The sequence below is a fragment of the Microtus oregoni genome, unplaced genomic scaffold (genome assembly GCF_018167655.1).
Source record: "Microtus oregoni isolate MIOR12 unplaced genomic scaffold, Mior012 000015F_ref0000493, whole genome shotgun sequence".
Lineage (NCBI taxonomy): Eukaryota > Metazoa > Chordata > Mammalia > Rodentia > Cricetidae > Microtus > Microtus oregoni.
The window spans coordinates 39,672,103-39,685,329 of NW_024543074.1; the positions used below are offsets into that span (position 1 = coordinate 39,672,103).

Here is a 13,227-nt window from a genome sequence, read left to right on the forward strand (position 1 = left end):
AAAACAAAATGATGATAATAATAATAAAACAGATGAAAAAAACCAACATAGATATTATATTACATATAAGAGTATATAATATATGCACGGAATGTATATGCATATAATATATACATACATACATACATACATGCATTTTCTTTTGAGACAGGGTCTTAACACACAGCCCTGGTTGGCCTGGAACTCCCTATGTAAACTAGGCTACCCTTGAACTCACAAAGGTCCTCCTGCTTCTGTCTCCAAGTGCTGGCAGGTGCTTCAGCTCTGCTATTGCCTTCTGTCTCTAATCTTCTGCCATTGTACATAAAAGCATAAAAAATGCTCTAACAAAGAAACTAATCAAGACTCTTGGATATTTTAGCCCTTAATTTCTGCACAGGAAATCAAAGTCCATCTGACGGCATGTGCTGTCGGTTACCTATCGGTGCAGACGAGCAGTCGTCTCGCTGGAAATGGTGGCTTCCTTAGACATTATATTTAATTACCATGTGGATAGAAGATCTATTATGAGCTGTCGGAGAGACGGCTCAGCAGTTAACAGCACTGATTGCTCTTCCAGAGGACGTGGATTCAATTCCCAGCATGCACATGGCAGCTCACAACTGTCTGCAACTCCAGTTCTAGGAGACCTGACACCCTCATACAGATACATGTGCTGGCCAAACACCAATGCACATAAAGGAAAATAAATAATTTTTTAAAAGATCTATTCTGAATGCACTGCCAGCCCATCAAAAGGAATATTCACTAGTGCGGCAGCATCATCTGGCAACAGCGATTACTAAGACAGTAGAAAGGGGACATGGTGTCTTGGAGACGCCATGACAGCATGTTGTTTACATTGAAAATGATATGCTTATCTACATGTATATCAGCTTTCCTGATTTTTCCAATAGAAAATTTTGCACGAAGAATGGCTGAACCTGGAATTACGTGCACACTTTGTCTCCAAAACTAGCAATATTACAACCACCAGTGTATAGCCTTTTAAAACACGTACTTGTTTATATGCTATCATTAATCTATTTAAGTATATTTCTGAAAAGAACCAGTTTCTTGTCTGTCTATAAAGGAGGCAGCATCCGAAGCACAGCCACCTGCCAGCATGAGACCGCGTGTGTAACACACCCAGAGACTCTGCACCATGTGCTGCTCAGCTGTGGTCACAAATACTCGGATCTTGTTCCCCAAGCTCCCATGATTTGGTCACGATGCTTATCCACATTCCTCTTCGGAATAACTGGATAATTTTTACTTTTCATGTAACTTTTGTAATTCTTCTCCTGTCATTGTGCACACTTCAGTAATGGAGGTATCAAGATCTTTTGGAGGGATCATGCCTTGTTTTGGTTTGTTTCTTGTTTTCCTGTGCGATGATTTGCACATCTGTTGGCTTGGTTATCTCCAGGTTTTGAGCATCTTCTTATCAAGGAGTCTCCTCGTAAGGACTCAACTCCCAGTATCAACCCGAGAGGAAAAATAAAACTATTATACAATAACAATATTGAGTTGAACAATATATTTAAAAAAACACTCACAACTAATTACATCCACAGTAACATGTTACCAATAACTATAGAACTCAAATGGTAAACAATAATGGAAAGTGTACTATGATGTTAGAAGTTGTTTAGGGTAAATGTAGAACTAGGTACCCGACTAAGATAGCAGGGGTGGAGAAAGCACAAGAGAAGCAAATTAATGGCAGAGGGGGATGCTTAGAAAGGAGAAAATAAACAACCAGGGACAAAAATCAACAGAATCCTCAATAATAAAACAAGTGCATAAAATAGTTAGATAAATGGAAGAAAGAGAATAAAAATTAAAAAGACATAAGAGTTGTTGGGGAATATTAGTTAAGGATGTGTTACATTCTTTTATGCTGTGAAATATTTGTTCAATGATACAAAGAACAGTTGCATTCTTTTATATCGTATTTGTTTAATTCTGTGAAGCTGTGTTGCTTTGCCTGCCTGCACCACCTGATTGTTCTAATAAAGTGCTGAATGGTCAATAGCTAGGCAGGAGAGAGAAACAGGCAGGGCTGACGGGCAGAGAGAATAACTGAAAAGAAGGAGAGACGGCAGAGCAAAACAGGGAGGAAGACACCTGGGGCCAACCACCCAGCTACACAGCAAGCCACAGAGTAAGAAGTAAAAAAAAGGTATATAGCATAGAGAAAGATAGAAGCCCAGAGGCAAAAGTAGATGGAATACTTTAAAAAAAGTTGTCTAGAAATAAGACAAGCTAAATCCAGGTAATTATAAATAATAATTAAACTCTGTGTATTTATTTTGAGCTGGGTGGCAGGCCCCAAAAAGCCAAAAATTAAAAAAATCAGCAACAAAAAGCTGTCTTTTAAAGATGAATATGGGGCCTGCAGAATTGCTGAGCAGGCAAACACACATGTGCTGAGCCTGATGCCAGGGGTTTGATTCCTGGGATGCACAAGTGAGAACTGACCTCCACACACATACTATGACACACATGTGCACCATGCCCCGACACACAATAAACAAGAGATAAAAATCAATGAAACAACTGGAAATAAGAAAATAAATACACTACTAGAAATACTACCGTGTATGGGCATCCGTAGCCAATGTGTCCCTCGATGCTGTAAAACTGAAACCTTTCCCATTAAGATCAGAAGCAAGACAAGAATGCAAATTAAAACAAACTGGGAACATTTCTATTATGTTTCTAACTGAAATGAGATTCTGAAGTAGCAAATTTTTCTTGCTGCTTTATTCTGAAGTGAGAAAAACATCCACCAAAATCCACTTAAGGAAGAAAGGAAGGATTTACTTTGACTTAAAGATCAAGGTGATGCAGCCCATCATGGGGGGACAGAGTCCAATCACAGGAACTCTAGGGGGTTGTTCTTACTGCATCCCAAATCAGGAAGCAATGAACAGACAGGAAGTGGGACAGCTGGATTGTCAAACATATCTCCCAGCAAGGCTCCACCTCGTCAGAGTTCTACAACAGTTATCTAGGACCCCTTAAGGTACCTGTGTCTTTGTTAGAGTTTCTATTGCTGTGATGAAACACCATGACCAAAACGCAAGTTGGGAAGGAAACGGTTTACTAAGTTTACCCTTGCATATCACTGTTCATCACTGAAGGAAGTCAGGACAGGAACTCAAGCAGAGCAGGAAGCTGGAGGCAGGAGCTAAAGTAGAGGCCGTGGATGGGTGCTGTTTAACGGCTTGCTCTCCATGATAGCTCAAGTTTGCTTCCTTACAGAACCTAGGACCACCAGTCCAGGGGTGGCCCCACCAACGATGGACTGGGTCCTCCCTCATCCATCACTAATTAAGAAAATGCCTTCCAGCCAGATCTTATGGAGGCATCTTCTCAGTTGAATTTCCATCCTTTCAGATAGCTCTAGTTTGTGAGTCAAGCTAACATAAGCCAGCCAGCACAGTGTCCATGTATTTTAGCATATATTTTTCTACTTCTGGTAAACTCCACTGTGATTTTTACCAGGAATTTCATTTCATGTGTAGATGTTGAGTAGCATCAAAGTTTCAACAGCATCAGGTCTTGTGGGTGTGAATGTGGATGTCTGGATTTGCCTGTCCTCTTCAATTTCAACAGCATCAGGTCTTGTGGGTGTGAATGTGGATGTCTGGATTTGCCTGTCCTCTTCAATTTCAACAGCATCAGGTCTTGTGGGTGTGAATGTGGATATCTGGATTTGCCTGTCCTCTTTAATTTCAACAGCATCAGGTCTTCTGGGTGTGAATGTGGATGTCTGGATTTGCCTGTCCTCTTTAATTTGCACCAAATGCACCATTTAGTTGTCAGTGCAGAGATCTTCCACCCCGTTTTGAAAATTGTTGTAATTGGCTTTGTTTTCCTGATTTTTCCATTGTTCATTGATAGAGAGTGCAGATCCTACTAATTATCATGCATTTACTTCATATCCTACAATTTTGTTCAATTTATACTTTATAGAATAGACAGAAGCTCTTATGATTTAACTGTGAGGTGTCCCCCACGGGCTCACACTTGATCCTCAGTTAGTGGCACCGTTTTGAAAAGCTGTGGAATTTAGGATGTAGGAAATTATGACCTTATGTCTGTTTTACTTATGAAGGTTTGCTTTGTATCCTAAAATGCCATCAATTTTACAGAACCTGTGTACCATTGAGAAGAATGCGTATTCCCACCTTCTGGGTAGAAAGTTCTGCAGGAACCTGTGTACCATTGAGAAGAATGCGTATTCCCACCTCTTGGGTAGAAAGTTCTGCAGGAATCTGTGTGAACTCTGTTCCCTTTACTGAGGTGTAATAGTTCTCTTTCTCTCTTGTTTTAGCCTCAGAATGTTATCATATAGAAGAACAGACACCCCAGCTTGATTGTGGCTTCTGTTTGCTTCGCTTGAGTCCCAACCTCCCGTTCTCCTCTGTTGTTCTGCTTTAATCCTTGGTTGATAGACGCTGTTCCTACCCACATGTGTTTCTTGACCACGCATCCTAATCCAATTAGTCTGCATCTTACAATTGATGGGTTAAGATTTTTTGCACTCGAAGTTGGGATTGAGAAAGGTTTGCTAATGCTGGGATTTTATTGTTTGTTGTTCTGATTGATCGGTTGTTATTTCCTGTCTCCCTTCCCTGGTAATTGATGTTGGCTGTTTTCTGGTCTGCTGTGCAGACAAGGCTGGTTATTTCCACATACTTCTCTGTCCCTCGGCTGCTTTCATGGATTGTATCCTGCCGTGTGTTCTTGTGAGAGAAGCTGTCTCCCTTGCTCCTCTGTGTTCAGTATTCCTGCAAGAATACACTGTAATTCTGGCTTGCTTCTCATGAGTCCCCTTACCTTCTGCCTGTCTGGAACTAATTCCCTTTTCTCTGTCTATCTTAATACACTATTTTCCTGGGTAAACTTTCCATGATGGAAATGAGATTTACTCTGAACAGATACATCATATGTGAATTAAGCCTAAATACATTTGTTGAAGATTTAAAGATAAGTCCCCAGTCTGTCTACAATACAAGAATAATGTGTATTTATTATTAGAGTTATTGTTGTTATTTTATTATTGTTGTTATGTATAATAACGGTGTGTTCATGTGTCTCATTTTTATGTTTAAATGTGGAATAAAATGTGAAATACTGAAAACGAGAATTTGAAGATCTGGGTAAAGGCCCTGCACTGGGTGCTGGGACTCCACATCTGTGATTCTAGATATGGCCAGCAGAGGGCAGCAGTCCAAGGAAAGGGGTCCTGCAGACAAATGTGAGGGATCTCTCACTGGCAACAGGACAAGCAAAGAATGATCTTGGTGACTCTGGGGTGGTCAGTGGGGAAGTCGATCAGAAAGACCCTTTGGAGGAGGAACACCCTAAGGATGGGGCAGTGGGAGGCTGGGGCTATAAGACGTGCGTTACACACAGCATTTAACACAGGTTTGTCCGGCTTTTGGGGGTTCCAGCAATGGTATGGTGACTCATTGCCTGCTACTTGGCTTGGGAGGAGTTAAGGCTGCTGAGGCGTCCAGGAGTGGAAAAGCCAGATAAGGGACAGGGGTTGGGGTGTGGACCTAATCAGAGGTTCTATGAAGGAAACAAACCCACCGCTAGCCAGGGTTTTAAACTTGGTCTGAACAGCACATTTTTAAAAGGCAACGTTATAATAAACGAAGCAAGAAGCGAGAGTGTATACTGGGTAGTGTGGAAACTTGAATTCAGTTTCATTTCTTCATCTCCACCTTGGCTTCTCCAGGGGCCCCATGTTTCAGCCAACCTTGGCTTGTGACTGCCCCAGTGGTCCAAATATAGAACCTAACACACTATGTATGCGCGGCTGACTCACAGCCTGCTTGTTCTGGAGTTTGGTATCTCATGCATCCTTTCTGTCTATGGAAATTGTGAGAGTCTCAATTCATGTCTTCACCGTGGTGTACTCACCTCCCTGCCATGCGCGGAGCGGAGACTTGGCACAGGCCAGGGTCATAAAAAAGAAATTTTAGGGCTGGAGAGGTGGCTCAGAGGTTAAGAGCACTGACTGCCCTTCCAGAGGTCCTGAGTTCAATTCCCAGCAACCACATGGTGGCTCACAACCATCTGTAATGAGATCTGGTGCCCTCTTCTGGTCTGCAGCATATACATAGGGAAAACGCTGTATACATACTTAATAAATAAATCTTTTTAAAAAAAGAAAATTTAAAATTTTAATTTTAATTTTAAATTTAATTTTAAATTTAAATTTTAAATTTAAAAATTTAATTTAAAATAAATTTAAAAATTTTTAAATTTTAAATTTAAAAATTTAAAAAAAAGAAAAAAAGAAATTTTATTTCTTTTTCTTTTTGTTTTTGTTTTTCTGGACAGGATATCCCAATAACAGCTTTAGCTGCCCTGGAACTCACTCTGTAGACTAAGCTGGGAAAAAAACATTTTTTTTTAAATTGGAAACATTGATGCAAATACAAAAAAACTGAGGACAGCTAAAACAGTCCTGTACAATAAAAGAGTTTCAGAGGTATCATCATCCCTGATTTCAAGCTCTACCACAGAGTTATAGCATCCCTGATTTCAAGCTCTACCACAGAGTTAAAACCCGCACGGTATTGATATGAAAAAAACAGGATTGTAGGAGCCAGGGGAATCAAGGACACTATACAAAAACCTACAAAATCAACCAACCTGGGTTCATAGGGCTCACAGAGACTGAACCAACAAACAGGGAGCCTGCCTGGGACTGACCTGGGCCCTCTGCTACAGTTGTGTAGTTTGGTCTTCTTGTGGGACTCCTAATAGTGGGAGCAAGGGCTGTGTCTGACTCTGTGATCTGCTTTTGGGACCTGATTCTTCATACAGGATTGCGTCTTCCAACCTTCGACTTGATATGCCATGTTTGGTTGATATTCACGGAAGACCTGCCCTCCTCTGAATAGAAATGGAGGAGGAATGTATGGGGGCAAAGGGAAATGGGAGGACTGGGGGGAGAGGAAGGAGGGGAAACAGCAGTTGGGTTGTAAAAAGATAAAAAAAATATATACATTTTAAATAAAGGTAATCAGAAAAAAGAGGAGCCACCAGCCCATGGTACTGTTCATGTACGAGAGCTTGTCCCCCTCAGTCACTGAGCCCCATCTCAGGGTCATATGTCAGCCTTCTCTGGGAGTGTCTCCACAGACAAACAGAACTCTGTTTCAGTATCTCCTACTGCTGTCAAGGTGACAGCTGAGACCAGCCATCACTGTCACCCTCTCAGCCTTTCACATTCGGATGGTGAGCAACACACTGCGCATGTGTGTAAGGGTGTCACACGGCCAATGACACTAAATAAGAAGAAGTACTGCTCGTATAAAAGAAGGAATTTCTTACCATTTTCATGTCACACAACAGACATGGTGGGTACAAATTCCAAATACACAGGCCCACGTGGATACTGTACATGGGCTCTACAATACTGGCTATGAAGAGGGGAGGTGACACCTAAAGAAACCTCCTCACACACTCAGACATTGGTCACCCAGATCTCCTCATGCTGACACAGTCCCCATGTGCTGACTCCTATGTCCCGGGACCATCTCAGTCAATGTCCTCAGCTGAGCTCTGCAGGGTCAGCCTTAAGCTACTGACCTAACACACCTAACACATCACATCACCTAGAGCTGTCTTTGCCAAGGTTTGGCTGCCAATATAGGTTTGCTCTTCCCACTGCCTGCTGGGGCACCCTGGGACTGCTCAGAGCCTCTATAGGTCGTCACAGTGGGGATGGAAGTCTTGCTGATGGACAGAGAGATCTTGTGCATCCGGAGGAGGGAAGAGCAAGCTGTGCTGAAGTGTGGTGACCAGTGGCGAGCTTCCTGTGCAGTTTTTTTTTTTTTTTTTTGGTCACGGTTGTAAAGTGATAAGTGTAGGGATGATTGACAAGAGAAGTGGTCAATAGGGAGCAGAAGAGTGGATGATTAGAGGAAATAAACAGCGTAGAAAAAGCCACTCCTACAGTGAGGACTACTGAGAACTCAAGAACAATGGCAATGGGTTTTTGATCCTACTGCACATACTGGCTTTGGGGGAGCCTGGGCAGTTTGGATGCTCACCTTACTAGACCTGGATGGAGGTGGGTGGTCCTTGGACTTCCCACAGGGCAGAGAACCCTGATTGCTCTTCAAGCTGATGAGGGAGGGGAACATGATCAGGGGAGGGGGAGAGAAATGGGAGGCGGTGGCGGGGAAGAGACAGAAATCTTTAATAAATAAATAAATTAAAAAAGAAAAAAGAAAAAGCCACTCCTCCCCGGGTATAGTCCACTCCCTGTGATAGATGCTACCAGGTGGAATCCTGCCCTACCTGCTTGATTTCTTGCCCTGCACATCATTCCTGAGAAGTGAATCGATGATTCAGAGTTCGTCACTGATTTCATCGGCCCATCTCAAAACTGTTATGACCCTCATCCATCTCCCAAGAGTGGCCATACTGACCCTCACCTAGTGGGTCTCAAAGGCATCACAATTCACATTCCCTCCCTCCCTTTGTGTCCCCATAACCTTCTTTCCATCCTCTGAGAACTGTGTCCCTGCAAAGCCTTGCTGAACCCCTGTGTCTGCACCTGAGCTCACTTTCTGTGAGCCCCACTACGATGGGGTCAGGTATCTATCACAGGTTTGCTGTGATAGAAATTCAAGAGGAGCCTAGTTTCCCACATCTGGTTCCAGCCCTGGCCTGCAATCTGAAATCATTCTTATATAAACGATAGACCACTGGTTCTCAATCTGTGGGTCATGACCCCTTTGGAGGTTCCATGACCCTTTCACAGGGGTCAAGTGAAAACATCAGAAAAAATATTTACGTTGCTGTTTACAACAGCAGAAAAACTACAGCTATGAAGTAGCAATGAAATAATTTTATGGCTGGGGCCACCACAACATGAGGAACTGTGTTAAAGGGTCTCAGCATTAGAAGGTTGAGAACCACTGCTGTAGATAGATGGTCTGGAGAATGTTCACAAGTTAAAATATATCTGCTTGCTTTTTGTCTAGTGCAGCCTCCTCCTCCTGTCCCCCTTTGACAGGAGGGTTTTAATGACTCACCTAACCACACCGTTTTTGCTGTAAGGGTCAGGTTTCTGTTTTATCTGGATGCCATCTCGGGTGTTACACACATGCAGGAGTTTACTAATTCCCACCTCTGGTCACCAAGAGGCTGAGTTCTTATTTCGCACTCTGATAGCAGTGAAGGAGGGCTGGGGACATAATTCAGGGCTCCTCTCCAGTAAATGGTTCTTAAAGGTCACGATTACAGAAGTTACCAAGACACAAGAAAGGTAAAAAGATGGAAATTGTGATGTCAAATTCGAAATGTATGGTAAAAGTTATCAGCTTGCATTTTATTTTTGGTTTTTGTTACCAATATTATTATGTCTTTAGAACAGTTTTACTATAAGATTATTTCTTAGTCTCATGCTAACCACAAAGCAAAAACTTGTATATAAACTAAAAGTAAAAAAAAAAAAAAGGATCTAAATAACATTACTGGAGAAAAATCATCTAACCGCAAAAGGACACAGTAAGAAAAGAGAACAGGAGGAATGTGCATGACAATTAGGAGGCAGGAGCTGGTGCAAATGTGTGCTCCTGTTCATGATGTCACCATGGGTGACAGCGGACTGCATTCTCCAAATTGAGCACAGGGAGCTACTGAATGGGAAAAGATCAGATCCCATTAGGATGCCTGGATTAAACTCTCTCACCAATTAGTTCAGTTCTCAGCACTCCTGTTGGCTAGCTCACAACCACCTGTAAATCAAGCTTCAGAGGCTCTGATGACCTCTGCTGGCCTCTATTGACACTGCACTCACAAGAACATACACACACACATAGTTACACCCCAGACACACTCATATACCCACAGTGTAAACACTCACACATACATTCACACAGAAACACAAACACACATATACACACTCAATCACAGATGACTCACACCACATACTCACATATGAATATATACATACAGAAATATGCACTCAAAAGTACAAACACACACAAGCACAAACACATATAGACACATACAAATACACACATATATACACACAAACACAGACACACATATACACACAAACACTCATACCCTTAAAAATGAAATGTTTGTTTTAAAGCACAGGAAAATGGTTTAATTGCTGAATGCTAGTAAATGTTACAAGAGTAATAACAATTCTCCAACTGTTCAGAATATTAAGGAAGAGGGGCATGCTTCCAAAACCTTTACAATAGGCCGATACTGTTCTGATACACACAGCAAGGAGACTCAAGCAGAAACCATGGAACAACACCTAAGACAGACATTTATGCCAACATCCTAACAGAATACTGGCAAAGTATATCTATATCCCATTAAAAATATTGACTAATATTACCAAATAGGACACATCCCAGGAATACCAGGTTGTTCAATACACATAAAGAAGAAAGAAATGAAACCCATACAATGGTGTCAATATACATACCAAACCTACTTCACTGAGTTAGTAACTATTTCTGACCAAATATCCAGGCAAAGCAGATGCAGAAAGTCCATATTCCTGCACACAAATAAAATGCAGGTTGAAAGGACATATCACGCTCTTGGGCATGTGACCATCATACCAATAACATAAGGATGAGACAATAAGCAACAGATGTATGGAGGAAAAGAAGCAAACTATTTATTCCAAATGACTTATTTTACTGCTTCTTGAAAGAGCAGTTTCACACCCAATAATTTCTTCAGAGCCTCTGTGACATTCTTATTCCTAAGACTGTAGATTAGTGGATTCAACAGAGGGGTGAGTATCGTGTAAAACACAGACACCACCATGTCTTTCTCAGGGGTGTGGAAGGAAGTAGGGAGCATGTAGGTATAGACAGCAGCACCATAGAAGAGGATGACCACAGTCATGTGGGAGGAGCAGGTGGCGAGGGCCTTCTTCCTGCCCTCTGCCGAGTTCATTCTGAGAACAGTGAGGAGGATGAAGGAGTAGGAGCTTGAGATGACTATCACAGGGATGAGAAGCATGAGCACACAGCACAGGTACATGAGGGTCTCATAGAGCCAAGTATCTGAGCAGGAAAGCTTTGTCACAGCGGGGACCTCACAGAAGAAGTGATGGATCTCCCGGGATCCACAGAATGGGAAGGTCATGGTGACAGGGGTGAACATGAAACCATCCAAGGATCCCAGGAACCAACAAGCAGACATCAGGAGGAGACACACCTTGCAGTTCATGAGGACAGGGTAACGGAGTGGATGGCAGATGGCCACATAGCGGTCATAAGACATAGTAGCTAAAAGGAAAAATTCTGAACCTGCTAGTGTCACATAGAGGAACATCTGCATCCCACAGGCAGCAGCTGAGATTTTGTGGCTTCCCAGGACCTGGTCCATGAGCATCTTGGGCACAGTGACAGAAATGTACATCATGTCCATGAGGGACAACTGGCTGATGAAAAAATACATGGGTGTGTGGAGGCGGGTGTCAGAGAGTACTAGGAGGATCAGTAGGGAATTGCCAGCCAGCGCCATCAGGAAAATCACAAATATGACCACAGCAAGCAGAGCAGGGTGTTTGGATTGACTGAAGAATCCCACCAGGGTGAAATCTGGCTGTTCAGTGTAGTTGCTCATCCAGGTGATGATGTTCATGGGTGTCTCCTAGGAAACCAAGAAAGCTTTGGGGTTAGTGTCATGTGTCTCTAGGAATGAATACTCAGTGATGTGTGCCTCAACCTGACTGTGCTACCAGAGGAAGTTCCCAGGCCCGGGGATCTGAGGATTGCATATACACATAGTTCAATCATTTTTTAAGAATTATTTATTTATTACGAATACAGTGTTTCATCTGCACATTTGCCTGCACGCCAAAGAGAGTGCCAGAACTCATTACAAATAGCTGTGAGTCTCCACATGGTTGCTGGGAATTGAACTCAGGACCTCTGGAAGAAAAAACAGTGATCTCAACCACTGAGCCATCTCTCCAGCCCCGCAATCAGTTTTTTGAAAGCTTAGAATCCCCATTTTGGTCAGAAACATTGATGACTCAGGGCAAATTTTCCACAATTCAGGGTCATGAACTTGGCTAATGTCTCTCAGGGTATTCTGTCTAGTACTACAGACTTGAGGAAGGCTGCCCCATGCTAACACAGTGATTCAGTGTCAAAGAACTCAAAATCAAAATTTATTTGAAAGTTTTGGTTTTAAAATGAGCCTTGCCTTCCATGGAGTAAGAATGCAAGTGGAATCTTAAAAACTCTGAGATATATTTCATATAAAAACACGTTTAAAAGGTATAATTTAAGGGGGAAATTTTAACAGGTAAACCTTCTCAAGCCCCAAAATCTGGCTCCTCTGAGAATTTCTCTGCAGCTTGAAGAAGCTTCGCCTGCACACAAACACGACCAATGCTCAGAACCCTAAGAGGCTTGGGGCAAGGAGCCCACTCAGCAGCCAAATATTTCCCCAGCCCAGCTGTCACTCACCCATTGTTCCTCCATCTGCCGCCTAAAATAATGCTACTGATGGTGGTGGTGGTGGTGGTGGTGATGATAACTTAGACTTCTGATTTGTCAAGGTTAAATAAGGCAAAACAAGGGAAGTTCTCTCGGTATCCCAGAGTAAAGCTAGCTGAGCAAACACACTGTTATTGTGTTGGTATCTCACTGTCCTGGAGCCATCTTAGAGATGGGTACTTTTATTGTATTATAGAATACATTACTTTATATCGTGAACACATTTCAGAATTTGGTTTTCAAAATAATAAGGAAAAAAATTTCAAACAAATAGTGTTTACAGCCTACTTAAAGAAGACTTTGGATCTGAAATTTTCTATTTGTTTACAAACGAATAAAATTTTAAATATGTTTAGAAAAACACTCAAATGAACATAGAAATTTACAAAGGAATACTTCACATATTTACACATTTAACCCTGATTGGTAGAGGTAGGAAAAAAAATTCACTGCTGTAAAATCTCGGCTTCTTCAAGTTCAGCTCCTCACAATCCCAACCACTTGCTCTAACTCTACAGAACCTCAGAGGTGACTGTGCCCGCCATGCAATGCTATGCTGTGCTTACAGCACAATCTGCCTTGTGAACCGTCACAGTCCCTGATCCTGGGATCCAAGAAGCAGAGAGACAGCTGAACAGCGCTGAGACGTCTCTGACCAGGGCTCCCTGCTCCCTGTGTTCCACGCTCACAGCCTGACTTTGCACTGGACTCTGAACAT

General features: G+C 42.3%; 1 protein-coding gene across 1 annotated transcript; it reads right to left on the bottom strand.

Annotated features, from left to right (window-relative positions):
- Positions 1-10,683: 10,683 nt before the first annotated feature.
- Positions 10,684-11,646, bottom strand: LOC121456833 (olfactory receptor 2T4-like). The gene has a single exon (XM_041665313.1). It carries the CDS (start codon positions 11,644-11,646, stop codon positions 10,684-10,686), a length of 963 nt encoding a protein of 320 aa, XP_041521247.1.
- Positions 11,647-13,227: the final 1,581 nt, after the last annotated feature.

What these genes read in the sequence shown, in the direction of transcription:
- LOC121456833 (XM_041665313.1), bottom strand. Translation starts at nt 11,646, where the DNA reads ATGAACATCATCACCTGGATGAGCAACTACACTGAACAGCCAGATTTC.